At 44.1% G+C, this 27,411-nt stretch overlaps 1 protein-coding gene across 1 annotated transcript in view; it reads right to left on the bottom strand.

The window, feature by feature from the left end:
- Positions 1–219: 219 nt before the first annotated feature.
- The window catches only part of grm5b (glutamate receptor, metabotropic 5b), a 598,451-nt gene continuing 571,259 nt past the window's right edge, over positions 220–27,411 (bottom strand). Inside the window, exon 8 of the mRNA XM_078222796.1 lies at positions 220–1,039. Within this exon, the coding sequence (XP_078078922.1) occupies positions 220–1,039 (820 nt within the window). The remainder of the gene's footprint in view (positions 1,040–27,411) is intronic.

Raw genomic sequence — 27,411 nt, 5'->3', positions numbered from 1 at the left:
CACTAGCAGACAGTTTTCTACCAAAAGGTTGTTCTCAAACTGCTTGTGGAATTCATTTTGATTCCAACATTTAGAGTAATCCCATCTTCAACTATGCAGAATCTATGCCAGTATTTGTTGACATGAATAAAACAAATTATGCTTGGGTTAAAATTGATGAAAGTTTGCAGGTTTCCTTATTAGCTTCAGCTCATTTTTAGATCAACATACACTATACATTCACAGAGATGAAGAGCTTTGAGTATAGTCACGCAGAACAAGAGTGTCATATCTAGGGGATGAAGGGATGCAAAGTGCTGATTCTGACACAGGAGAATTGGGCGAACCACTCCCTGAATCAACAGAGTCTCTGAAAGGCGAGGGAGGAGTGAGAGCTACAAGCTCCTCAAAGTCTGTTTTAACCACTGAAGTCTCCGAAGTGCCATCTTTGACGCTTGTATTTGAAACCCCGCTTGCAGACTGTGATCGTCCATTCACCTCAATAGCTGGAAGAGGCTGGATATCTGCAAACGTTGTGATGGGTGTGGGCAGCTGTATCTCCTTAGGAAGCAGGTATGATGAACAGATAGGAGATGCGCCTATAACCCCTGAAGGAGCCGATGAAAGCATCATGGAATTCAGCTCACTGATGTTGGCCGTGAAGCGGTTGACCACACTGCTGATCTGCTCCATCAAAGAACCTTGGGAAGAACTACTTCTCTGGACATGCTCCGACTGGAACGCTGGCATGTCATTCTCTGCTCGGCTGACAGATCCAGCTCTGTGGCTCACAATACTGATGGGTGACGGTGTCTGTGGCACATACTGGACTGGATAGTGCTCCTCTGCCTCAGAGACATCATACAGGCCTTTGATATTTGTTTCTGGATAGCTGTGGCTGCTGTGCCGACTCTCCGAGCTCTTGGAGAAAGGTTTAATGAGAGCAGATTGTTTAGAGGTATTATCCTTCTTCTTTATGTGGACGGAAAGCCTCTTCCACAGGTGATGACCTCGAGAAGTGCGTTCATTTTGAGCCCAGGTTACAGATTTTCCGTTTGAGCTGGAAATAGATTCAAAAGATAAAGAAGAATTTTAGTGATGAGAGACATCTTTAGTCCTTTTTTTAAATAGAATGAATTAGGGGTTTGCTGTATTTTGTTTTAATTTTTCTCTGAGTTAGCAGGGATAACTTTTTCTCACTTTGACTGCCATGATAATGGCTCCTATATCTTCAATTCGCCCCATAAGGACCTCATAGAATCATAGAATCCCTACAGTGCAGAAGGAGGCCATTCGGCCCATCGAGTCTGCACCAACTATCTGACAGAGTATCTTAACCAGACCCTCTCCCCTGCCCTATGCCCATAACCCCACACATTTCCCATGGCTAATTATTCTAACCAACACACCTTGGAACACTAGGGGGCAATTTAGCATGGCCGATCCACCTAAGCTGCACATCTTTGGATTGCGGGAGGAAACCCATGCAAACATGGGGAGAATGTGCAGATTGTACACTGACAGTCACCCAAGGCCAGAATCGAACCTTAGTTCCTGGCGCTGTGAGGCAGCAGTGCTAAAGACTGTGCCACACTGCCACCCTCCCAATTGCTCCCAGTGCCACATAGTAGTTGGTACAAAATTGGAGGCTAGTGCATGGCTGCAGTGATGGTGCTTGCGATATACATAAATGATTTAGACTTCAGTAGAGGGGACATGATTACGAAGTTTGCAGATAATGACAATGGCCATGTGGTTGAAAATGAGGAGGAAAGCAGTAGACTGCAGCAAGATATCAATGGTTAGAAAAATGGAATTTGATCTGAAGAAGTGTGAGTTAATACATTTGGGGAGGACAAGAAAGTAAAGGTCATACACAAGAAATGCAGAGGAACAGAAGAACCTTGGACTACATGTCCACTGATCCCTCAAGGTAGCAGAGCAGATACTTACCCTTAGTAGCAGAGGCCAAGAGTATGAGAAATGGGAGGTTATGCTAGAACCGTATAAAACACAAGTTAAATCACAGCTGGAGTACTGCGTACAGTTCAGGTCACTGAATAATGAGGAGGTTGTGAATGCACAAGAGAGGGTACTGAAGAGATTTACAAAGATGCTGCCAAGAATTGAGGAAAGATTGGGGATGGACTGGGATTGGTTTCTTTGGAGTAGAGGAGGCAGAGGGGAGATTTAACAGAGGTGCATAAAATTATTAGGGGCTTAAATACAGTGGACAGGCAGCACCTTTTTCTATTTGCAGAGAAGTGAATAGCCAGGGGGCAGAGGTTTAAAGTAATGGGTAGAAGGATTCGGGGTGAGCAATTTTTTTTCATCTGGAGGATGGTGGGGGCAGAAACTCTCATTGTATTTCAAGATTATGCACTTGAGGAGCCATAGCCAACTGGGACAAGAGCTTGAAGGAGGAATTGTGCTGGATAGCTCTTTTTCAACTGGCATAGATAGGAAAGGCTAAATGGTTTTCTTATGTGCCATCAATCTATGTTTCTAACATAACCCATAATATTAACAATAATACTCATTTTGTGTCTGTCTAGATTGCTTTTATTGGTCTTGTATGTTAGCAGGTTTATTTACAGGTCGGTGTCTGATGAGGCAGAAGCATGTGAAGTGTGGAAGACTGGAGCCCATGATGCCAGCGTGAATGTTAAGGTTTGGTGATGGCGACAATGGTCGGGTGGGCTGGCTGGTGGAGCGAAAAAAAAAAGGAAGGTAAGAAAAGCCCAAAAACAAAGTTACACTAACTGGAAAGATTGTTTTGCATCTGATGAAAAAGCTTCAGAAAAGTTGTCAGGCAAATTAAAAGAATATGTCAGCATTGATTCTATAGATGTAGACGATGTTAACAGTTTATCCCTTCCAGAGTTTCTTCGCAGCCTACCTCCAATGGGCACGCCAATGCACAAATGTAAACTCAAAGGAGAAGTTATAATGTTGTTATAAAACCTGAATCCTAACCGAAGGCTTCATCACGGAATAAGATTGGTAGTTCGGAAGCGGTTTTCTTTAATGGTAAATGCTGAAATTTGGAAGGAGCTGTTGAAAGAATCTTGGTGAGTAGCCACTGTGCATCTTATAGATGGTACACACTGCTGCCACAGTGCATCTGTGGTGGAGGAAGTGAATGTTGAAAGTGGTGGATGGGCTGCCAATCAAGTGGATTGCTTTGTGTTGGATAATGTCCAGCTTCTTGAGTGTGGTTGGAGCTGCACTCATCCAAGAATGTGGAGCGTATTCCATCATATTTCTGACTTGTGCTTTGTAGATGGTGGACAGGTTTTGGGGAGACAGGAGATGAGTTGTTTGCCTCAGAATCCACAGTCTCTGAACTGCTATTATAGCTATAGTATTGATATGGCTGGTCCAGTTCAGTTTCTGGTCAATAGTAACCCCCAGGATGTTGATAGTGGTGAATTCAGTGATGATATTGCCATTGAATGGCAAGGTAGGGGGAATGGAGGTGATGGTTGGATTCTCTCTTGTTGGAGACAGTCATTGCTTGCTCTTGTGTGACATGAATGTTACTTGCTACTTATGTGCCCAAGCCTGAATGTTACCCAGGTCTTGTTGCATCTTGGATGGACAGCTTCAGAATCTGAGGTGGTTACAAATCATTCTTAACCCAGTGCAATCATAAATGAACATCTCACTTCTGACTTTATGTTGGAAGGAAGGTAATTATTGAAGCAGCTGAAGATGTTGGGCCTAGGACACTACCCTGAGGAATTCCTGCAGCCTAAAAGAAAATTCAATAAGATCAGAGCTGATTGGATTGAGACCTCAACTCCATTTTCCTGCTTGCTTGCCATAACCCTTGACTCCCTTGTCTCATAAAAATCAATCCAATTCATCCTTAAATAAATTTAATGACCCAGCCTCCACTGCTTTTTGAGGAAGTCTAATGACCTGTGAGAGAAAAGAATCTTGTCTCCAATGCCTACATAGCTGCAGTAAAACTTCCCTAATTTTATATTACATTCCTCCTGCAATAAACACCAACGTTCCATGAGATTATTGCCTGCAAACAATCACCTTCCTTTGTGCCAGGTATGACTCCAACCAGTGGAGAGTTTTTTCCCTGATTTCCATTGACTCAAGTTTTAGTACTGCTGCTTGAGGCCACACTCAATCAAATGGTGCCTCGATGTGAAGGGCAGGCACTCGCAACTACCCTCTGGAATTCAGCTCTTTTGGTTATGTTTGGACCAAGGCTGTAATGAAGTCAAGAGCTGAGTGGCCCTGGTCGACCAAAACTGAGTGTCAGTGAGCAGATTATTACTGAGCGAGTGTCACTTGACAGCACTGTCAACAACATCTTCCAGCACTTTGAGATGAGGTTGATGGGTCAGTAATTGGCTGGATTGGATTTGTTCTGCTTTTTGCCAAAGTATATACCTTGACACTGCATCCCCAATGCAAAAGTCAGGGGTAAGCTAATGGACAAAGGGTTCCCACTCAGCCAGTTCACATTACAGCCATTTAACAGTGCTTGAGTAATTAAATGGCTTGAGGCAAGACTTGCCTGGGATGGAAAGTTTCAGCTGTGAGGAGAGACTGGATAGGCTGGGTTTCTTTTCCCCGGAGCAGAGGAGGCTGAGGGGGGATCTGATAGAGTTATGCAAAATTATGAGAGGCATAGAGAGGGTAGATCATAAGAATCTTTTCCCCATGGCTGAGATGTCTAAGATGAAAGGGCATAGGTTTAAGGTGAGGATTAAATGGTTTAGAGGGGATCAGAGGAAAATAATTTTCACCCAGAGGGTGGTGGAAATATGGAATGGAATGCACTGTCTGAGAGGGTGGTGGAAGTAGGTACTCTTGCAATATTTAAGAAGCATCTGGATGAGCTCTTAAATCACCAAGACGTAGTAGGCTTTGGTCCGAGTGCTGGTAAATGGAATTAGTATAGGTTGGTGTTTGACGGTCGGTATAGACATGGTGAGCCTGTTTCTCTGCTGTATGACTCTAGTACTTCAGCTCCCATCAGGAAGGAAGTCCCAGCTTTGAGGTCTGCCAATCAATGGCCAGTTGCTCTCCGGTCCTGGCAGCACCACTGGGAGCAGCAGTCCTGGATGGAAATGCATTGCTTTGGAGCTGGGCTTCAAGGTAAGTCAGGGGTCTCACTAGGCCAGTAGGTCCCAAGAGGAAAAGTAGGTGGTGAGGGGTATTGGGAGGCTGGGGTTGACAGGGCAGGTTGGGAGGAAGGGAATTGCAGGTGGAGAATACCTTGGGGATCTTCAGTTGGCACAGGGGGCCTGGAAAGGAAGCATGCACCCTTAACTTTGTTTGACCTCCAGCTTTCATGCTTCAACGGGCAGGCTGGACAGTTGATGTTGACCTCTCTCACCATGGGTAAAATCCCTGTGGTGATCATTAATTGGCTAATTAAGGGTTTCAATTGGCCCACAGGAGAGCAGACATCCTGTTGGCCCTTCAGCTGCTGGCAAAATTGAGCTGGGGAAGGGTTTAGGCACCTGGGACGATACCGCAAGCATGGTGCCCAATTTTACAGGCCTCATCCACCTCCAACCTGCTCCAGGTGGTTGGGGGGTGGGGGAAGGAACAGTAAAATTCAGCACATTTTTTAAAGTTTATTTATTAGTGTCACAAGTAGGCTTACATTAACACTGCAATAAAGTTACTGTGAAAATCCCGTAGTCGCCACATTCTGGCGCCTGTTCGGATACACAGAGAAAATTTAGCATGGACTGTGGGAGGAAACCGGAGCACCCAGAGGAAACCCATGCAGATATGGGGAGAACGTGCCGTGGGCAGGGACTCAAACTGGGAATCGAACGCAGGTCCCTGGCGCTGAGAGGCAGCAGTGCTTATCGCTGTGCCACCGTGCCGCCCCTAATGGCGTGTCGTTGTCAAGTGAGCTTGTCACCTTGCTCATTCTTTTATTCATCTCACTATTTGAATGTTTGAAATGAACCAAATATCATTGTGATTTTAAAATTCACCAGTAGGTGCTAATCTATGTAAATACAGCAGATTTCACAAAAGGACAAATGCCGTTTGAGCTCTGGGATCATTGATACCTTTCTGCAAACAAACCTTTCTGCAATGTGAACTGGGATTTTTCTGGTCTCAATTGAGCGGGCATGAACCTACAGCAATATATAGCCATTATGTGCACTGAATCAGTCAGTTCACTGAAATGCCACACTACTACAGTAGGGGGTACTGTTACATTAGGAAGTTGGAAATTTCAAGAACAGGAAAGGTCATTAGGCCCAGTCATACCAATACCAACTACGGAAGTATGGGTCTCTCACCTGACCTTACTTCACAAAACTAGATTATTACAGAAATCCATTACCAGTTTAGCAATCTGTCTTCTCTCGTGTAAAACAGATGCACAGAGCAACACAGAATGTAAAACAAAATACAGAAATCGGTGAAGGATTGAGACTGCCTAACTGGCAAGCAGAGAGCACGCAGTTGTCTCCCTGCCACCCATTTAATAGCACTATAATTCATTGTTCTGGGATCTATGTCATTGGGACATCACACCACCTGATCATATGATGCAGTTTTGATTTATGGATCATATTTTAGAATGTTCTATTCTAACAAAATAAACAGATTGTCATGGTTACAAGTAGTATTCCACCCCAATATTTCAGGGAATCAGAATTTACACTTAAAAATTCATAATTTCAGAATGATGCAATACCTAAAAATAATTGAGCAAATGCACAGCCATGTGTGTCGACAGAAGCAATTGCTTTCCCTCACATAATTATCAACTTATAGAATTCAAATTATTGAGTGGCTCGATTCTGCAATCCAGGTCCCAACTGAAAGGGGGAAATCGTTTGATGGCCTTGAAAATGGGCATGGGGATCGCGATGCATGATCAACCCACAGCCACTCCTTCCAATGCAGGCAGTTTGCAAACTTTGCGCTGCTAATTTAAGTGGTAATAGCTTGTAGTCAAATATTAAATGTGCTATTGAGTGGCTGCATGCCCCAATAGGCAGTCCAAGTTCATGCAAGGCGAGTATCACTTAAAACTAACATGCGCTACTTAAAACCAGACTATACCTCTTAACGTGATATGGAGTTGCTGGCGTTGGACTGGGGTAGGCACAGTAAGTAGTCTCACAACACCAGGTTAAAGTCCAACAGGTTTATTTGGTAGCACAAGCTTTCAGAGTGTTGCCCGTTCATCAGGTGAAGGAGCAATGCTCCGAAAGCTCGTGCTACCAAATAAACCTGTTGGATTTTAACCTGGTGTTCTGAGACTACTTACTGTACCTCTTAACAGCGAGGTGCATTCTGGTTGGGTCAGGTGCTGGAAGTAGCTATGTAGAGAATCTGAAGTTGCTATGTAGAGAATCTGACCAAAAGATTGAATAATGGTGCAACAGGCCTTAAAGCATATTCCAATCTTCTCCAATGTTGCGCTGGAGATCTTAAGTTTAAGTTTATTTATTAGTGTCACAAACAGGCTTATGTTAACACTGCAATGAACTTACTGTGAGAATTCCCTGTTTGGGTACACTGAGGGAGAATTTAGCATGGCCAGCGCGTCTTTCGGATTGTGGAAGGAAACCGGACCACCCGGAGGAAACCCACACAGACACGGGGAGAACGTGCAGACTCCGCACAGACAGTGACCCAAGCCGGGAATCGAACCCAGGTCCCTGGCGCTGTGAGGCACAGTGCTAATCACTACGCCAACGTGCTGCCCCACTTGGTGCAGGAGGCGGACAGAAGCAGAGATCTACTTACAGGGGCCAGGAGATCCTCCAGGTATCTTTGAGAAGGTAATGGGATCTGAAAGTAATCAAAAACAGTGCTGTGTAGTCCTGAGGAACTGGAAGTGGTGCCATGGGAGGTTGAATGAACTCACACTCGCAATCAACACCAGTAAATGCATCTTTAAATGTCACATCCTTACAACTGAACCACTATCCTCAGCCCTAATACAAACTTTACAGCCTTCTGGAATCAACATCAAGTACAGCAGTTTTAGATCATAATTTCTTCCTTATTTTATTTCCTTAACTTTGTTGTTTTTTTTTCATTTTCCCCCTGATCTTTGGTTTTGGATGGCAGTCATTCATTATGCTGCCATTCACACCTCCTCTAGGCATGTTTTTTTTCTTTGCTTATCCCATTACTACTCCCTCTGGCATCGTGAATATTTTTGCCCTTTAATCTCTCCTGCCTATCAGACATTTTGTTCTTTTAAGCTCCCTCCAAAACTGCCACTCCGGCCCCGCCCCCTCCCCCCCACCCCCACTTCATTTGCTCAAAACCAATTTACACTTCTAACATTCCTAGTTCTAATGAAAGGTCACAAACCTGAAATGTTTATTCTGTTTCACTCTCGAGAGATACTGTCAGACCTGCTGTCTACTTCCAGCATTTTCTCTTTTTAGCCTCACATGCTGCTCAATTCACCACACATCCCCTACCAACAAGATCAAACATGCCTCGCAAGCATAGCTTCACCTCACCCTCCTGCACTTGGCGCAGCTGAAAGACTCATGCCCACATCTCACTGTTTGCATATACTGCTAGTTATTCAAACATGGCAGTCACCTTACCCAAAACATTGCACAACACTCACCAACACCAAGTTCGTAAATAACTGCAGGAAGAGGGAGTTGGGTGGCAGGAAATAGGCATGACTGCACTTAAACTCATTTAGGAAATGACGTACTCCATCTATGGGGTGGCCATAACTGAGGCTGTGCATTGGGAAGAGCTGAAACTATCACACATGGTAGTATGCTCAAGCCTAACCCTCCTTCATACATCTCATTTCCCCCTTGGTATATAATCTCTTTGATTTACAAGGTGTACAAGGTATAAGCATACACCCGTTGCCCTCTTTCCACCACCCCCAACCCCCCCCCAACCCCCGCCCCCCCATCCCACATTTCCCTCACAACAGACACCATCTTGATGTCTTTCTCCATTTAGATACCTAAGAACTTCTACCTGGCCAGGTTATGGTAGAAAGCAAGAAATAGAAGATCAGAAGGACAGGAAAGAAGAAGAAACGCCATCACTTACTCTCACGCATAGCCACCAGCTCAGACACTGACATTTTAGAGGATAAATAGAAGCTGGAATCAGAAAATGGTGAGATGCTGGGCAGAGGACAAGAGTAGCACATGTGCCAGCTTGCCAGAGGGTAAGGTTTCACATGGCTTCTCCTACAGAGGGCTCAGATGAGGGCTGAAGTGGCCTACAGAAGAAGGCTGAAATGCTTGGTGGATTAGCAGGCCAACAAGAAAGCCAAGGGTCACTGGCAAATAGCACGGAGAGTCTGGCACCAACTTGACACCAGAGCTTTGTGTAGAATCCACCCTCTCCATCATGGAAGAGATGCAGAGCTCCATGAAAACATTTGTGGGCCCAACTGTATTGTAGAAGCTAATTATTGGTGTATCAGCTCCCATTGCAAGACAAGCAGAAGCCACCACCATTTAGAGATTGCAGTGGAAGTTCAAACTGGAGTTATGGAAAGTCATCTTACTACCACACAAGCTCAGAATGCTGGAGATCCAGATTGACCAGCCATGATCAAAATGAATGATGGAGCAGGCTCAAAGGGCCGAATGGCCTACTCCTGCTTCTCGTTTCTATGTTTCTATGATTATGATTTCTGAGGCATAAATGGCAAAGGCAATTTTTAAAATTCAGTTATGGGAAGTGAGTGTTGCTAGCTAGATCAGCATTGCTGATTGCGCTTGAGAAGGTGGTGGTGAGCTGCGTTCTTGAAGTGTTGCAGTCCATGTAGTGTAGGTACACCCACAGTGCTGTTAGGGATGGAGTTTCAGGATTTTGATTGAGCCACATTGATGGAACAGCAATATATTTCCAAGTTGGGATGGTGAGTGACGTGGAGTGGAACTTGCAGGTGGTGCTGTTCCCATCAATCTGTCCTCCTCAATGGTAGTTGTCATGAGTTTTGAAAGTGCTATCTAAGGAGCCTTGGTGAGTTCTTGCAATGCATCATGTAGATGGTACACACTGTTGCCACTGTGCGTTGGGGGCGGAGGGAGAGAATGATTGTGGATGGGGTACCAGTCAAGTTGCTTTATCCTGGAAGGTTTTGAGCTTCTTGAGTGTTTTTGGAGCTGTGTTCATTCAGGCAATTGGAGAATATTCCATTAGACTCCTGGCTTGTGCCTTGTCGATGGTGGACAGGTTCTGGGGAGTCAGGAGGTGAATCACTCATCACAGGATTCCAAGCCTCTCATGTGCTCTTGTAGCCACATTATCTATGTGGCTAGTTCAGTTCAGTTTCTGGTCAATGGCAACCCTCAGGATATTGATAGTGGAGAACAAGCCTATGGTGTTCTCTCAAGATTTAAAAAAAAAATTCTTTCATCAAATGTGGGCTTCATTGGCAAGGCCAACACTTGTTGCCCATTCCTAACTGTTCTTGAACTGAATAGCTTGCTAATTCATTTCAGAGGGCAGTTAAGATTCAATCACATTTCTCTGGGCCTGGAGTCACATGTGGGTCAGACCCACAGATTTCTTTCCCTAAAGAACAATAGCGAACTTGATAGGTTTTCATGACAATCAATGATAGTTTCACAGTCACCGTTACTGGGATTAGCTTTCTATTCTAGGTTTTATTAACTGAATTTAAATTCGAATGGGAAGACCGGATGCACCCTCCTATTACTGTCTCTCAGTCAGTGTCCTTGTTGGTGACTGTTAGCCAGCCATCCCAGACTGCTGCTGCCCATGCTGAGAAGCTGGGATTTCTCGGGCCAGAGCAAGGTCATCTGTCGTCTGCTGAGTAAGTTGGGAGTTCTCCGTCATCTCTGCAGCAGGCATCAGGGTTGTTAGAATGTAACCAATGATAAAATTGGATCTGTTATAATGTGACCAGTGGGAACATGCAATGAGGGTCAGCTGACTCAGTGTAAATAAGAAATAGTTGGGAATTGTGGGGAGCTTGGATGGCCCAGGGTGTGGCTTTAGAGTTATGAAGTTTCTTTATCAAACCTTTTTCTTTGATTTATTTTTTGGAGTAGATTTTTGTTTTATTTTATTGCTTGCAACTGAAGAGTTCCTTCTGCTGGATGAACAAGGGTAACACTGCATCGAAGGACGAGGATGGTCAAAGGCAGATGGAGACAAGCACTGAGAGAAAGCAAAATAGTGATTAATCAACTTCTATGTGGAATATTGGTTGGTTTGAAAACTAAATTTGGTTTGGAATGCTTATTTTGTGTTGTTTTTTATTTTAGCATTAAGATCAAGAGAACACTGTGATGGTCAGTGACAGAGGGAGGACAGGAAATGGGACGGTTAGGGAATGGGATATTGCGGTTGTGTTCACGTGTACCAAAGTTGGATTACTCGATCATGGACAGTACAGCCAGTAAATGTGTTGTTTGCCATCTCCCTCCTTCCTGCTGCTCGTTCTTCTTTCTCCTCGGATGTTCATCTTATGCCTGGTGGCAAAGGCTGTGCCCTCATGAGGTGGTGCTGCACACAGCAGACCAATATGAATATTGACATGCATTCTGTCAAGTGCCACAGAGCTCCTCCAGAGCAGTCCAGGCAGTGCAGTGTTGTTCAATTGGTGGCACAGTGATTAGCACTGCTGCCTCGCAGCAGCAGGGACCTGGGTTCAATTCCTGGCTTGGGTCACTGTCTGTGTGGAGTTTGCATGGGTTTCCTCCAGGTGCTCTGGTTTCCTCCCACAGTAAGAAGTCTAACAACACCAGGTTAAAGTCCAGCAGGTTTATTTGGTAGCTACCAAATTTATGTTGGCTACCAAATAAACCTGTTGGACTTTAACCTGGTGTTGTTAGACTTTTTACTGTGTTTACCCCAGTCCAACGCTGGCATCTCCACATCATTCCTCCCACAGTCCAAAGATGTATGGGTTAGGTGGATTGGTCATGCTCAATTTCCCCTTAGTGTCAGGGGGATTAGCAAGGTAAAAATGTGGGGTTGTAGGGATAGGGCCTGGGTGGGATTGTGGTTGGTGCAGGTTTGACGGGCTGAATGGTCTCACTCTGCACTGTAGGGATTCTATAATGGACTGCTCCATGTGAGATCATGGCTCTCATCATGTGTATGCGTGCGGATTGCAACCAGAGTCATGAGCTAGTTGGTCAGCAGCTAATCCTTGTTGCTCATTAGTCACCCTTTGTTTTGGCACAAATGCTGATAGGACAGCAGACAACCACAAAATAAAGACATGGCTGCTACTGGAATACGGGACATTGACCTGCAAGATGCTCTGAGTATGCTCACACATGGGCTGGCCAGAGAGGGGGTCAAATCCCTTCCAATTGCAGTACATATTCTACTTTACATGCAGTGTTGACAAAGTGTTATGTGTGTAGTCAATGACACCCTGCACCATGGATAGCCTTCTATCCTCACAAATCCACATTCTCGCTTCACCTGCTTCTCTGCGACAAGAAATTGTGGAATGTATTCAGCCCTGTGCCAGCAGAGCTTCAGTGGATGCAACAGTAGATGGTGAACATCAAGATGTTCCAAATCTCACCTGCTCTAGCCTGATAGAAACCTGACTCATAAATTCTCATGGCCTTATAGCCATCTTCAGAGCCATTGCCAATTGCATCCTGGCCCTTCTCAGAGGCTGCAATTCTACTTCTGGGAGGTGGCAGATTTTTTTAGTGAAGCAGAGACATCTGACATATTATTCGTCACTGAGTGTAAAGGGAAAGAAATGATCCCCGAAAGCCCTGAGTAGATAAGGTTTCCTGCTGAGAGCCCTTCTCCCCCCTCCACTTCCCCCTTCTTGTATAGCCTGTCCTCCTTCTGTATGGTCTCTACTCTTTCTCCCTGATTCAGGCCAAGGGGGGATAAAAATGACTGCACCCTGCAAGTCTGGTAACAAGTGTCTTGTTCAGAATCTTGAAATCAGGACCAAGGCTTTCAGCACCAGCCACACCGCTCTCCAGCCACTTCAGGAACTTTAAATAATGGTACAAACCTCCAACCATTTTACAAACTCAGCAACAGCCAATTGAAATCAATCAGCAATTAACTTGAAAGTAGTTGATAATCCAATTCAGTCACACTGGTGTGAGCTTCTGCCTGTTGCTGAAACTTTGGGTGTGATTTTCCAGCCACGCTCACCCCAGGACCGGAAAATCCTGCCCGAGGTCAATGGACATTTGCATGTTCCACCCCTGCCCACTAAGATTGCTGTGGTGGGTGGGATGGGAAAATTCTGCCCTGTCTGGGATTAAGAGAGGCCATTAGTTGAAGGGATGTGTGATAACTCCCACGAGGTTCATGGGGAATCATTGATTGATCGCCCAATGGGGCTTGTTGAGTATGAGTTCCCCTCGTGGCCCAGCGGAACACATTACCTGTGCTTTTGATAAAGCAGGCCCAGGACTGGGCCTCCTGAACTGTCGTCTCAGGCAGGGACTAGTGTGTGTAGACCACAGCAGTGGCTTTACCTTGCATTCTGTAATAAACTCTGTTCTTTTCCAGGGTGTGTTTCAAACTGGCACGACTATCATCATTGAGTGTGTGAACTCATGTACCGAATGATTGCTTAAAACCTAACCTTTTCTTTTCCCTTCCGTGGTGTCAATGTGATGACTCTACGGATGTTAATGGGAATGATCTTGTTATTCTAGGCAGCTGTGTCACCCGTGTGTCCTGATATCAGACACATTGAATTAGATATCCGAGCTGTGCTTTTACATTGATTATTGCGAGTGCATAGTGATACACATTAGTATTCTTAGCAGCCATATCTTACAGTTGAAGAAACTGAAATAATTACAAGTATTCAGTTTGACCATTGCTGTCACTGCTTTTAAAAGCAACACAACATTGTGCCTGGAGAGCTCTAGACTTCACCTGGAGAGTGATTATAGCCTCGGCACAATGCCAGAACAGGAACATTCAGCCTAGACTGCTGTCCAAGCTCAGGCTTAGTATTTAACACCACTCACTGTACATTTCTTCCTGTACACAGTTTGTATCTGTTTATAAGTTAAGTGATTAAACTGCAGCATTATGTCAGGCTTTGTTGGAATTCACACTGGGGCCTGCATTTTACCATTTATCTGTGCACCACCAGACCATCTTTGAACACAAATGGGGTCATTTTGACTTTGAATGACAGTGTAAAACAAATGATAGCAAATCAGCAGCCCATATTACATTTCTCCCAATTTGTATTTCCATTAATGCATAAAATCAAGATTACACCCAGCAAGTTATTAGTGAAATTGTTTCCCTGAAGCAAAGAGTCAGTTTGATATCAGGATTGTGCAAATACACTGTATTACATTCATATGGCAGATGGATATTAATGTGCAATGTAAGATAATGCATATTTGGACAACAAGGCATTGGAACAGATGTCCTTTTACTAAAGGTGGAAAACAGTCACAGTTGGGTACGGACTGAAATTATTGGTTTGTTTCCTTTGAGCAGAGGAGGCTGAGGCCTTTAATTGAGATGTATACAATTATGAGGGGCCCAGATAAGAAAGCAGCAGTTTCCATTAGCAGAAAGGGCAACAGCAAAGAGACCATTGATTTTAAGTTATTGCTCGGAGATTTTTTAAATTTGTTCATGAGATACGGGCATCGCTGGCTGGACCAGCATTTATTGCTCATCTCTGAAAGCATTTAAGAGTCAACCACATTGTTATGGATCTGGAGTCAAATGTAGAGGGACAGGTAGGGACATGTAGAGGGACAGATAGTTTTGAGGAAGCAGGGGGGCTGCAGAAGGACTTGGACAGGTTAGGAGAGTGGACAAAGAAGTGGCCGATGGAATACAATGTGGAAAAGTGTGAGGTTATGCACTTTGGAAGGAGGAATGGAGGCATAGACTATTTTCTAAATGAGAAAATGCTGAGGAAATCAGAAACACAAAGGGACTTGGGACTTTGTTCAAGATTCTCTTAAGGTTAACGAGCAGGTTCAGTCGACAGTGAGGAAGGCAAATGCAGTGTTAGCATTCATGTCGAGAGGGCTAGAATACAAGAGCAGGGATGTACTTCTGAGGCTGTATAAGGCTCTGGTCAGACCCCATTTGGAGTATTGTGAGCAGTTTTGGACCCCATACCTAAGGAAGGATGTGCTGGCCTTGGAAAGGGTCCAGAGGCAGTTCACAAGAATGATCCCTGGAATGAAGAGCTTGTGGCTTGAGGAACAGTTGAGACTCTGGGTCTATACTTGTTGGAGTTTAGAAGGATGAGGGGGGATCTTATTGAAACTTATAGGACACTGTGAGGCCTGGATAGAGTGGACGTGGAGAGGATGTTTCCACTAGTAATAAAAACTGGAACCAGAGGGCACAACCTCAGGCTAAAGGAACGATCCTTTAAAACAGAGATGAGGAGGAATTTCTTCAGCCAGAGAGTGGTGAATCTGTGGAATTATTTGCCGTAGAAGGCTTTGGAGGCCAGGTCTTTGAGTGTCTTTAAGACGGTGATACATAGGTTCTTGATTAATAAGGGGATCAGGGATTATGGGGAAAAGGCAGGATAATGGGAATGAGAAAAGTATCAGCCATGATTGAATGGCAGAGCAGACTCGATGGGTCGGGTGGCCTAATTCTGCTCCTATGTCTTATGGTTTTATGATAGGTCAGACCACGTAAGGATGGCAGATTTCCTTCCCTAAAGGACATTAATGAACCAGCTGGGTCTTTACAACAACTGTTTTGTGGTTTTCCTTTGACTTTTAATTCCAAATATTTTAAAAATTGAATTCTGATTGCACTATCTACCATAGTGGGATTCCAACCCGGGTCCCCAGAGCATTACCCTGGGTTTCTGGATCACTAGTCCAGCAACAATACCAGTAGGACACTGCCTTCCCTAAATGTTGAGGGGGGAGTTGAATAATTTATCCCCCCCAAAGGATGGTGGAGGTTTGCAATTCACTGCCTGAAACACTGGTAGATGCAGAAACCCTCAACACATTTGAAAAACACTTGGATATGCATTTGTGCTGCTTTAACCGACAGGGTGATAGACAGAGCTATAAAGTGAGATTAGGCTGGATAATTCTTTATCAGCTGGCACTGACACATTGGACTGAATGGCCACCTTCTGTGCCATAGATCTTTCTATGTTTGTATTACCAAAATCAAAATAGGACCTGTAATGCTCTCTCGGAGACTGGGAGTATCTTTGCTAAAGGGCCGGATAACAAGTTTAAATAGGAGAGCTGCAACAATGGACAATTTGCTTCTAATCTAATCCTTTAAAAAATTGAAGTAACACTGAAGGCTGCGATGGAAAAGTCCAAGACCTAGATGGCATCTCTAAGATGACGGAATTGTGGTTGGTGGCAGCAGAAGTTCTGTAACAACAGAAGAGGATTGTAATTCGGCTCACCCCACGATGTCCCACAAATGAGGTTGAGTAGATGAGCAATATAGACGAGGAAGATCCTGGTCTATCCTGAGTTTGTTTGGGTTATGGGTCATCATCTTCTTCACATCTACTAGAACTTCAGTCACAACAGCCAAACCTAACTTTTAAACTTTCAAGCTAGTAGCAAACTTCAGGCGAGCATGACACTCACTGTGATTTCTTGTCTGCTTAATGGAGAAATGTCAGACATGAACACATTGGGGTACCAGTAATAAAGCCAAGATACCTCACAAGACATCACTAATCCGCTTCAGGCTACTCTCCTGCAATGTGGTGGGAGTGATATAGAACTGATCTAGGTGACAGAAATTACTGATTGGATAAAATCCCCCTTTTATCCCCTCCCAGCTGGTTGCAACAAGATGGGCATTAGAGAATGAATGCCTTTTTATCATTTTGAGTGCTTTGACTTTAAAGTAGGAAGTCTCACAACACCAGGTTTATTTGGAATCACGAGCTTTCAGGCAGCGCTCCGAAAGCTTGTGATTTCAAATAAAGCTGTTGGACTTTAACCTGGTGTTGCGAGACTTCTTACTGTGCCCACCCCAGTCCAACACTGGCATCTCCACTTCTTGACTTTAAAGAGCAGACACAACACAGGCTATTTTGTAATTTTTTAAAAAGCTTGATATTTTTCGCAAGAGCTGAAAGTACGCAGACACACACACACACGCACACACACACAGACACACACACACAGACACACACACACACACACAGACACACACACACACGCACACACACGCACACACACAGACACAGACACACACACACACAGACATTTGATTTCTAAAAATGAAACATGCACTGAGATTACTAACAGGGAATGTCATTGAAATGTTGCAAGGCTTAAGGATTTTCTCTTGGTTTACTAATGACAAAAGAGGTTGAATGTTTCTGTCTTTTTCAGTTGGAATAATTGCCAAATTCTTCAGTGAAGAAATATAGTCTTGCAGGTAAAACAAATTAATGCTTCTTTACTGCCTGATTCTCTTTCCAAGGCAGGGTTTCTTCCTTTTGCTGGGCAAGATCTCATCCTTTGTCAGTATTGCTCCCAGACTGACCTGCCGGACTGCCCCTGTGGATTAATACAGTATTGGCTATCTCTAGCTGGTTTCAGTCATGTGATGACAGTATAGCTATATTCCAACAGATACATTCAATTGCCAAACAAATGATTCAATGGATTAGCCATTGTCACACAATGACGAATGAATGACAGCAGTTTATGCCTGTTTGTGATAAAATGGTTCCTTCGCACTCCACTTTGTTTTTCAGACACCAAGTCTGGGGGTGACCTTCATATTTGAGTTTCTATAAATATCCAGGCAATAGTATCTGTAAATTCCCCAATGAGCTTGTTACATTCTGGATTCTCTTCAATTGAAGGTTCTTCACAAGGACATTTACTTTTTAATAATTGTATCGAGCCATGTTCAGATATGAGTTAATCCTTGTCTGTATAGAACCACCAAAAAAGTCACCTTATCCTCTTTTATCTGTTTTGCTAAGATAAATTGTCAGTCAATGCTTCTTTTTTAAAAAAGGGAAAGAGTCCATCTTCCTAATCAGTTATACACCAATAGAACATGAGCATGACAAAGAAGATGGTAAAATGAAACACGGAATTGGTAACTCCATTCACAGTTTTCCCACATCTCACCCATTGCAGTTCCCCTCAACCAGTACCCAACATGTTGCCTCCTCCCCGTGGCTAAGTCTGTCCCTGCATAGGTGGAGCAATCTTTAACAGGGCCTTGACAGCTCCAACACCAACAGGTCATCGACATGAGAGTCTTAGAAATCAGAACTAGGAATAGAGAAGTCTATCTCTGCTGAAGCCACGGGAATTGCACCATGTAGAAGTTGTAGGGAAAGGGATGGAAAAGCTTTGCAGGTCACTGAGTGTCCGCACATGAATGTTTATAAAAGTGCTGTGTTAGTAAGTTTCACTTATTGATCTATTCACATAACATGTATTAACTTGCTTCACTTTCCTATGTTCACCGCTCTTGTCTGGTGACTGAGGTTTTCTACTGTTTGATGATGAATATGAGGACATGAGTACTTTGAGACCAATTGGTGCATAGGGAATGGGTAGATGGCTGCTTATTTTGTATCAGTGGGGTTAGTGGAGAGGGAATGTAGGAATGTGAGTGACTAACTGAACCAGCGAACTATGAGGGCATTCCTGGCATCCCAAGCAGCAAAGTGATTGAATAATCTGGCTTTGGCCCATTTTGATATTCCTCCTCCTTCTCCTCTTCTTTGGAATCTCATCGGATGGTGAGTGGCTGTTTCCACCTCGATCTCGAGACTGTACACAATGTTGTGCGGAACACAGCACACGACGATTAGCTTAGAGACCCTTGCTGATGAATGCTGGAGGGCACCTCTAGACCCAATCGTGTACGGGGAAGGGCATCTTGAGCATATTGGCAGCTTGCTCACTGGCACATCTGGTTGTCATACGACTGGCCCTGTAAAATCTCGTTATTTATTTGTTCAATTCCCCATAGGTACCATCAGCCAGCTTGGAAGTTGCTATCTTTAGTGTAGGGTTCTTCCAGGTATGAACATGGCAGGGATGTTACATTACCGCTCCCAGGGAATCTGACATAGACCTGCTTGGGCCTTTTCTCGTGGCTCTATTGAAGAAATGAAATCTGTTGCGGTTGATTAATGTTTCTGGTTGCTGTGGTAGTGCTTGGGGTCAGTCGACTAGAGGGTGCTGTCAAACCTGGTGGGAGATCAGGTGCTGAGTAGGGGAGTTAAGTGTGGAACGCCTTGGGGTGGGGAGACTGGGGTAAAAATGTGTAGATTCACTTATTTTTCTAGTCTCTTCATGTTGCATTACATAAAAAAGAAAACACTGCCTGGTTGACATGATGGGCAGCAATCCCTTTATTATTAGCATTATTTTATTTTGACCTGATAAGATAGAAAATAACTATGGCCACAGGCGACAACATGGAACAAACAATCAACAGACCTCACATTATACAACCAGACAGCTTTTGAGACAGAGTTCAGATTTGGGTCACGAATGTATTTGAAGTATTTCCCTAAAGGTTAATTTTGGGTTACTTTCTTCCCCTTAAGTTCGAAAAGATACAGAAACTATCATTAAGCTGAAAGATCATTCAGCTACTTGAAAACATTTAACTTTTTGTTTCTGATATACATAGCAGCAAAAATAATATCAAGTAGAAACATTAAAATAGAATTTAACGCTCGTGACAGTGGCACTGCCACTGGCCAGCAAGCTGGTAGCAACCCCACTGTGCCCAATTCGAACACCCACCTTTCTGATTTAGCACCCAGCAGACATTTATCTAGCGGGTATCAAGGCAAAATACTGCAAAGATCTGAAATAGAAACAGAATGCTGGGAAAACTCAGTTGGATCAGCAGCATCTGTGGAGAGAGGAACAGAATTAACTCTCCGAGTTTGATAAGACTCTTCTGAAGACAATCTGCCATGGGAACCCATCACACTGGCCAGCGGGATTCATGGCACCTTTCCTACCCACTTAGCACCCCGAGTGGAAAATTCCACCCAGGTTCACAGCTGGGTGTTTCTTCTTCAAAACTTAAAGAGCAGGAGATTTAAATAACTTGACAGCCTGAGAGTTCGACAGGTCATATCCACCTTTTATGCACATTCACATCTACTCTTAAAAACTCTAAGTCACATACTGCCGGAGATGGACCTTGCTCCAGCAAAAATGGAGTCTGTTTTAACTCTGCATTAAGTTAAATTACGATAAGTTAAGTTACGATAATCCCCATGAAGCCCAATAGGAATCACTAATTGATCTCCTTGTGGGACTCGCTAACTACGAGTTCCCCTGGTAACAGGTCATGGCTATCCTAGCTGGAACTCATTACCTACGCCTTTTCTAAGGAAGACCCAGGACTGGACTTGCTGAACTTCAGTCCAAGGCAGGGACGAGTGTGTACACCACGGTAGTGCTTTTACTTTACGTTATGTAAATAAATGATGTTCCTTTCCAGTCGGGTTTTCTGAGTTCTTACATTGGTGACCAAGAACAAGAAAAGTTTCGGACAGCCTTGCCTTTCAACAAACCTGGTAAGACAATGACGGGGAGATACTGAAACTGCCGCTGTTTGGGAATCTGGAAATTTAGGCGGGTATGGAGGATTGTCCCCAATGTACCGAAAGAATGAGATATTTATTCCGGGCAACTGGGATAGAAGAGGATGACTGGCAAAAGTCATCCTTCTGACCACTTGTGGAGCCCTAACTTTCAGCATCATAAAAGGTTTAGCCGATCTGGCACCCCGGATTCTAAATCTTTTGTTGAATTGGTAGATATGGTTTGGGACTACTATGACCCTAAACCGTCTGTTATATAGCAATGTTACAGGTTTGGCACAGCAAATAGACTCCCTGGGGAAGCAGCCACTAAATTCTTGACCAGCCGGCTGAAAGTAGTGGATCACTGTGTATGGATCAGCACTTCTGGAAATGTTAAGGGATTGTTTAGTCTGTGGGATTAATAACATTACAGTCCAAAGGAAGCTACTGACTGAAACAACTCTGGACTACAAGAAAGCCATAGAACTGGCCCTTTCCCATGAAAACACAGACAAAGAGGAGCTTCAGGGGTCCATAGATGGTACCCTCCTCAGCCTTGGGTGACCCCCATACTGAAGAACCAAATCTACAGTGGGTAACGCTCGCGTCTCCCATTTGCTGTCAAGAAAGGGCAATTGGGGTTGGAGGCCGCAGGGTTCCAAAACTGGACGGGAAGTCTCTCCACAATGCAGTGAGGAGTAAGCACATCCATATTGCACTTGTAGTAATAGGGTCTGCCCCAGACAAGGCTACCAAAACAGGCAAAATGTGTACCGCCTAGGCCGAAGGGCAAAGCCAACTCAGGACAAGGCTTTTTAAATAAACCAGCCCGAGGATGAGGAATTGATGCAGCTAAATTGCATCACCCCACTCACAGTGGCTCCATTCACGATTAAACTCTAGGCAAATGACCACCCCCTAAACATGGATGTGAATGTATAAGCCGCTGTAACTATTATTGAGGAGTTGACGTTTAGGTGACTCCGATGGAGCATCTTGCCTTTAAGCCTGCAGGACACCAAGGTTAGATTGGCCACATACACTGGGGAGCCCTTGCGTATTGTTGGAACCACTGTAACCCCAGTTATTCACAGGCAATAGTCAGTCGGACTCCCCCTAATAGTATTATAAGAACCAGGGCCCAGCCTTTTGGGAAGGGATTGGCTACAGTAAAACCGCCTGGATTGGCAACAGATCTTTAAAATGGGTACTGGCAATTTATACAAAGTCACTGTAAAGTATCCCGAAGTGTTCCAAGAAGGCCTTGGGAAGATTAGAGGTGCTAGGGCCAAGATCTACGTGGCCTGACCGAAATACTTCAAGGCACGACTGGTCTACGTGCCTCAGATAAATACCCTAAGTGCCAAAGCAGAGGCTGAATTGGACTTTCTAGAGGAACTTGGCATTGTACACCCAGTGCAATTTGTTGACTGGGCCACACCGGTATTCCCAGTTTTAAAACCTGACAGTTCGATCTGTTTCTTTGGGGATCATAAGTTGATGGTCAACAGAGTCTCCCACTTAAGCAGATACCCTCGGTCATACATAGAAGACTGGCTGGTGGTCACATATTTTCCAAATTAGACATGAGCCATGCCTATCTCCAACTGGATCTTGAGGCATCCTCCAGGAAGTGTGTCACCATAAGTACTCACAAAAGACTGTGAGTATACTCGCTTGCTCTTTGGGATGTCTCCAGTTTCAAAAGGTGCTGAGGAACATCCTTCAAGGGGTGCCCAGAGTGGCAGTCTATCTGGATGGCATTTTAATCTCAGGGGCTACTGCAAAGGAATATTTGGAGAGTTTGGAGGAGGTTTTATAACTTCTTGTGAGGCTGGTGTCCAATGGAAAAGGGAAAAATGTGTATTCCTGGTTAATGAGGTAATGTACCTTTGAGACAAAATTGACAAGGATGGTTTACACCCTGTCGAAGAGACGGTGAAGTCCACAAAAAGGGGCTCCGACTCCAAGGACCAATGGAGCCAGTCTTTCCTTGGGCTTATAAGCTACTACAGTAAATTCATATGGAACATTTGTGCCCCTGTTGTCACCCCTCCACAAACTGCTTAAAGCATCAGAAATGGTCATGGAAAATGCCACAAGAGAAAGCCTTTATAAACGTCAAACAACAATTACTGCCAACAAATAGACTGGTCCATTATGACCCCCTGAGACCACTCATTGTCACCTGTGATGCCTCCTCCTACGAGATTGGAGTGGTATTATTACACAGTTGGCATGATGGGACAGAATGCCCAATCGCATCACAAATCCTGGCAGATGTAGAGCAAAGAATGGTACAGCACAGGAAGAGGCCCTTCGGCCCACAAAACCTGGACCGACACATGATGCCTTTCTAACAAAGACCTTTTGTCTCTACATGGTCCCTATCCATCTATTCCTTGCCTTTTCCTGTATCTGTCAAGATGCCTCTTAAACATTGCTGTTATATCTGCTTCTCCCACCTCCCCTGGCAGTGCATTCCAGGCACTTACCACCCTCTTTGTAAAAAGAAAACTGCCTCTCACATCTCCTTTAAACTTTCCCCCTTTTACCTTAAACCTATGTCCCTGAATAATTGACATTTCTACCCTGGGGGAGAAAGATTCTGACTATCCATTCTATCCATGCCCATCATAATTTGTAAATTTTACCAGGTCGCCCCCTCAGCCTCCAATGTTGAAGTAAAAACAAGTTTGGTCAATTAGCATATTTAAGGTAGTATTTACATATGTTCAGCCTATTTGACGCCAAATTCACCTGAGATCTTCTGACCATTGGACATGGCGCGAGCCTGGGCGAGAATCACTACTGGTCTCCATTAGTGGACATGGCTGGGCAGTGCCCACCTGGCAGTGCCCAGTTTGCACCCTGGCAGTGCTAGTTGGGCACTGCCAGTCTTCCTGGGACAGTGCCAAAGGAGTGGTGCCTGAGTGGGGGCTATGGCGGGGGGGGGGACGTGTCGGGTGCTGTGAAGGGGGGCCCATTGGGAGGTCCCCAATGCCGGTGATCCATGTCGGGGAGGGGCTGGTGAAACACGCTGCCGATGGTGGGAGGTGTACTTGGGGTGTGCTGATGTCCATGGGGGGAAGGAGGGGATCTCCCAGTGCACCATGAAATCAGGGTGCCCTTTCAGCCGGGCTCACTGGCATGTTTGGGCCCCTCTCCTCCCAGAACTAGCACACAACTCACTGTTCTCCCGAAGAATGACTAAGTGTGGGATGATTGCAGTCCAGTTCACGTCAGACAGGCCTGTGTAGATCACTCTGGTTTTCTCGCTGTTATGACGCTTAATAATTTTTTCAGAAAATTCCACCCTTTGTTACTGCATTGTAAGGAAATAGTCGCAGCCTATTTTAACTTGACATAAGAAAGGCCAAAGTGAAATCAAAAGCGCCCTGATCTCAGAAGCATGTGACTTTGGTGAGGTTAATCCTTAGGCTTTATATACATGCTTCCAGATGGTTGGTTGCCAAAACGGGTGGGAAGCAGTCGAGGGCGGAGTAGAATGCTCGGTGACAGGAGGTTGCTGCCTGTAGGGAAGGAAAGGTTTCCGGAACTTAGAGCAGTCGCGGGAAGGAACCTTTGGTGGGCCTTTCATTTGGGAAGGGAATGAAGAGCTTGGGCTAAAGGGGACCCCAAATTGTTTTTAATATGCAGTATTAAAAATATAAAAGAATGTACCTGCTAGAACCTCTTCTGGTTCTGGCTTCTTTTTCTCACTGTCTTCACCTAACGGGAAAACTTCAATAGCCTTCTGTTTAGGCCACCAGTTAAAATTTCAGTCAAGGCCCCATAATACCATTGAGCCCTGATCTGCTTACTCAATGAAGGAACCATTCAGTTTCTGACAAGAGTCCCTGTTACCAGCTTAAAGATGTGGAGATGCCGGCATTGGACTGGGGTAAACACAGTAAGAAGTTTAACAACACCAGGTTAAAGACCAACAGGTTTATTTGGTAGCAAATGCCACTAGCTTTCATTTGCTACCAAATAAACCTGTTGGACTTTAACCTGGTGTTGTTAAACTTCTTACCCAGTTTAAAGAAGCAGTTTAAGGTTGAACTCAGGAGGCACAGAGTGGAATATGTTGGCTAGTTAGCTTCACAGGATCTTCTTTTTTGTGAATTTCATGCGATGATTTGAAGATAGCTCTTCTGTACACCTACCTGCAGCATTATCATTCTCTCCTCATGGGAACAAGGAAGAGCAGGACTGAATTAAGTATCTGTTTGTTATTCATTGACATTCCTTTTATGCCACCTTGCTTCCAATTTTCCCATACCGTCATTGGTCAGATGGTTGGCTAGTGAAAGAGCAGCCCAATGATGCTGAGCCACTATTACTAATGGATAGAAGAAAAAGCATTTTCTTATGCTTCCATGGCTGTAACTTGTAATTTGCCTATCAGTGGGATAAATCATAAAGTTGTGCTTTGTGTAAAGATACATAACACACTGGCCTATAATAATTGGGAGAGGCAGGTGAAATATCTATTAATAAAAGTGATGGTGAAATCATTATCAATGTATCAGGGAAAGTCATATTGACAGTGCTTCAGCTAGAACCTCAAAATGGATCTCTGCTCCAGTAGAAGATTTCCACTTTCTAGACTAATCTTAATGGGGTTGCTAAATCAGTGTTAATTGTACTAAATTAAGGGCAGTTTTGCAATGCTGGATGGCATACCCTGAGGGTTACGTTGGGACTAATCCAAAATTAGGACCCTTATTAATGTCAGATAATTTAGTTCTGCCTGGATGATTCAAAGTCAAGGCCAAAAGGTGGAGGGATATTATTCTCATCTACTGCACATTAAGGCCTCTCAGTTATTTATAAAACAGTTCCATAATTTATGCAATGAAATTTCATAATTCCAGTTTCTGTTTTAAAACCTGACATAAAACAGTTGCAGAATATAGCTTTGAAAATGTGGAGCAATTTCTTGAAACTCCTTCATTCTGAGCTATACATCGAGCTCAGCCCTAATACACAGACCATAAAATGTGGCTCACACACAAGGAACTTGAACCATTCAGTAAGGAAGAGTAATTATTTTCCTGTTATCTTTCTCATCCTCGATCTACATTCTCTTAAGTGGGCTACAAAGCAACATGGAGTTGCTCCACCTTTATGTAGGTTAGTGGAGAAACCCACTGGATGGAAGGGCCCAGCGCCCCTCCATCATTAGCTGTCCACCCAATATTCAGAGCCAACACTTATGCTCTTTGCCGGGACTGTCGGGAGTGGGTTCAAAGCAAGTCCTTCTGACTTTGAGGGCTGCTGCTGCTGAGCCAGTGGATACTCTATCCAGACACAAGGACCCTGTTGGATGTCATATTTAAGTCTTTATTGTCAGTCTGGAGTGGGGTTGGAACCATTTACCTTCTGATTCAGGAGGGGCAATCCAATCGCTAAGCCAAAGGCTTTTGTAGTGGCATAGATGTTGAAGCTGTGAGCAAAATCAAATTTGAAGCCTGCCTCTTGAAAGTCTGATAGACACTGATATAATGCATGACTACCAATATGACTTGTATGAATCAACTGTGTATATGGCACCAACAGCTAGTGTTATCTGATTCCCTCTTCTGAACGTATGAGACATGGTAGTTATTGAAAATTAGACTGCAAGTTCCTTCCAGTACAATGCTATTTCAATGACTACACTCTTCAGTCAGAATGTATAACTGGAACTCCTTAACTCGATAGAATCAAATTAACTACTAATAAATTTGAACAGCACAGGCCCTTGGGATGAGACTTCAAACACCCGGCACTGATAACTGGATGTGTCCTTCATTTAAAATTAAATAAAACTTTCAGGGAATTGACAGATTAAATCATAAATTTTATCTGCTTTTAATTAATTTAAATGTATCCAGGGAATTTTCTCAGCTGCCAATATCTGCTTCTTTCTCACCTTTGCAGACTATTACATGTCTTGTGCAAAACTCATATGACTCATGATTTAACACAAGTTTATTTCCTAGCTGTTTAAATTCAATTAATGTCAATCTTAAGACATTTATTTCAAATGCAATTACTGTCAAAGTAGCCTTCTAGTCTTTTACTTCCCCTATAGCACTCAAACTATTGAGTTGTCAACATATTGGCCTGACTGTTCTATATAAAGGCTTCATTACATCATTCGTGTTATTATGACAGTTTCAAACTTAATCAATAGCTTTCCTGCCGAGGGAATCCACAGCTACAATATAAGGATCTAGATTAAACCTAAACTAACAGGGTGACCCCAAAATGAAGAGTGCCACTTAACAATGGAAAAGTATCAGTATAACTCAAATGAGGTCCTGATCTGAAGCCAGCGCACAGCAGTGTGATACTCCTTCGGAGACACCATTACAGACTGCTTTGTTGGAGGCGCAATCACAATTTTGTTTCAATCTTTTAAACAAGTGGATATTCGCTCTTGTATTGTGAAAACAATTTAGCATCCAGGATGAGAGCCAATGTGTGGAATTTTACCTAAACAGACCCATTGGAGAGGCTGTTATCAGGTCAGCAATCCATTTGTTTTTGAAGTGGACTTTGCCATGACTCTTTAAACTCAGGTGCAAAGTTAGTATTTCGCTTTTGGGTGTCTCGAACATCTAAAGAGAGACAGCCGGTTGGTGGAATGGAGGTGGAGGGTGGAGACTCTGTTGCCTTCTTGACACCCCCTTGATTAAGTCCAGAGTGGGAAGGGTCATGGGCAGCCTGGTATACTCTGGTGGTTATGCCTGCGGCCTGGTGGGAGGATTTGCTTTCACTTGGTTAGCCCATGCCCAACGGAGAAATGTTTTGGCGCAAGGACTGCCCACAAATTAACTCCTTCTTCCTCTTGCCAGGGCCACCTCAACTTGCCTCAGTGAAGCGGCCTTCCCCTCTAAGCTCCAACAATGACCCCACAGCCTGAACCTCTTCTAGTA

The sequence above is a fragment of the Mustelus asterias genome, chromosome 10 (assembly GCF_964213995.1).
Source record: "Mustelus asterias chromosome 10, sMusAst1.hap1.1, whole genome shotgun sequence".
Taxonomy (NCBI): Eukaryota; Metazoa; Chordata; class Chondrichthyes; order Carcharhiniformes; family Triakidae; genus Mustelus; species Mustelus asterias.
Note: the sequence above shows the minus strand (reverse complement) of the source record. Positions and strands in the feature narration are given on the sequence as shown.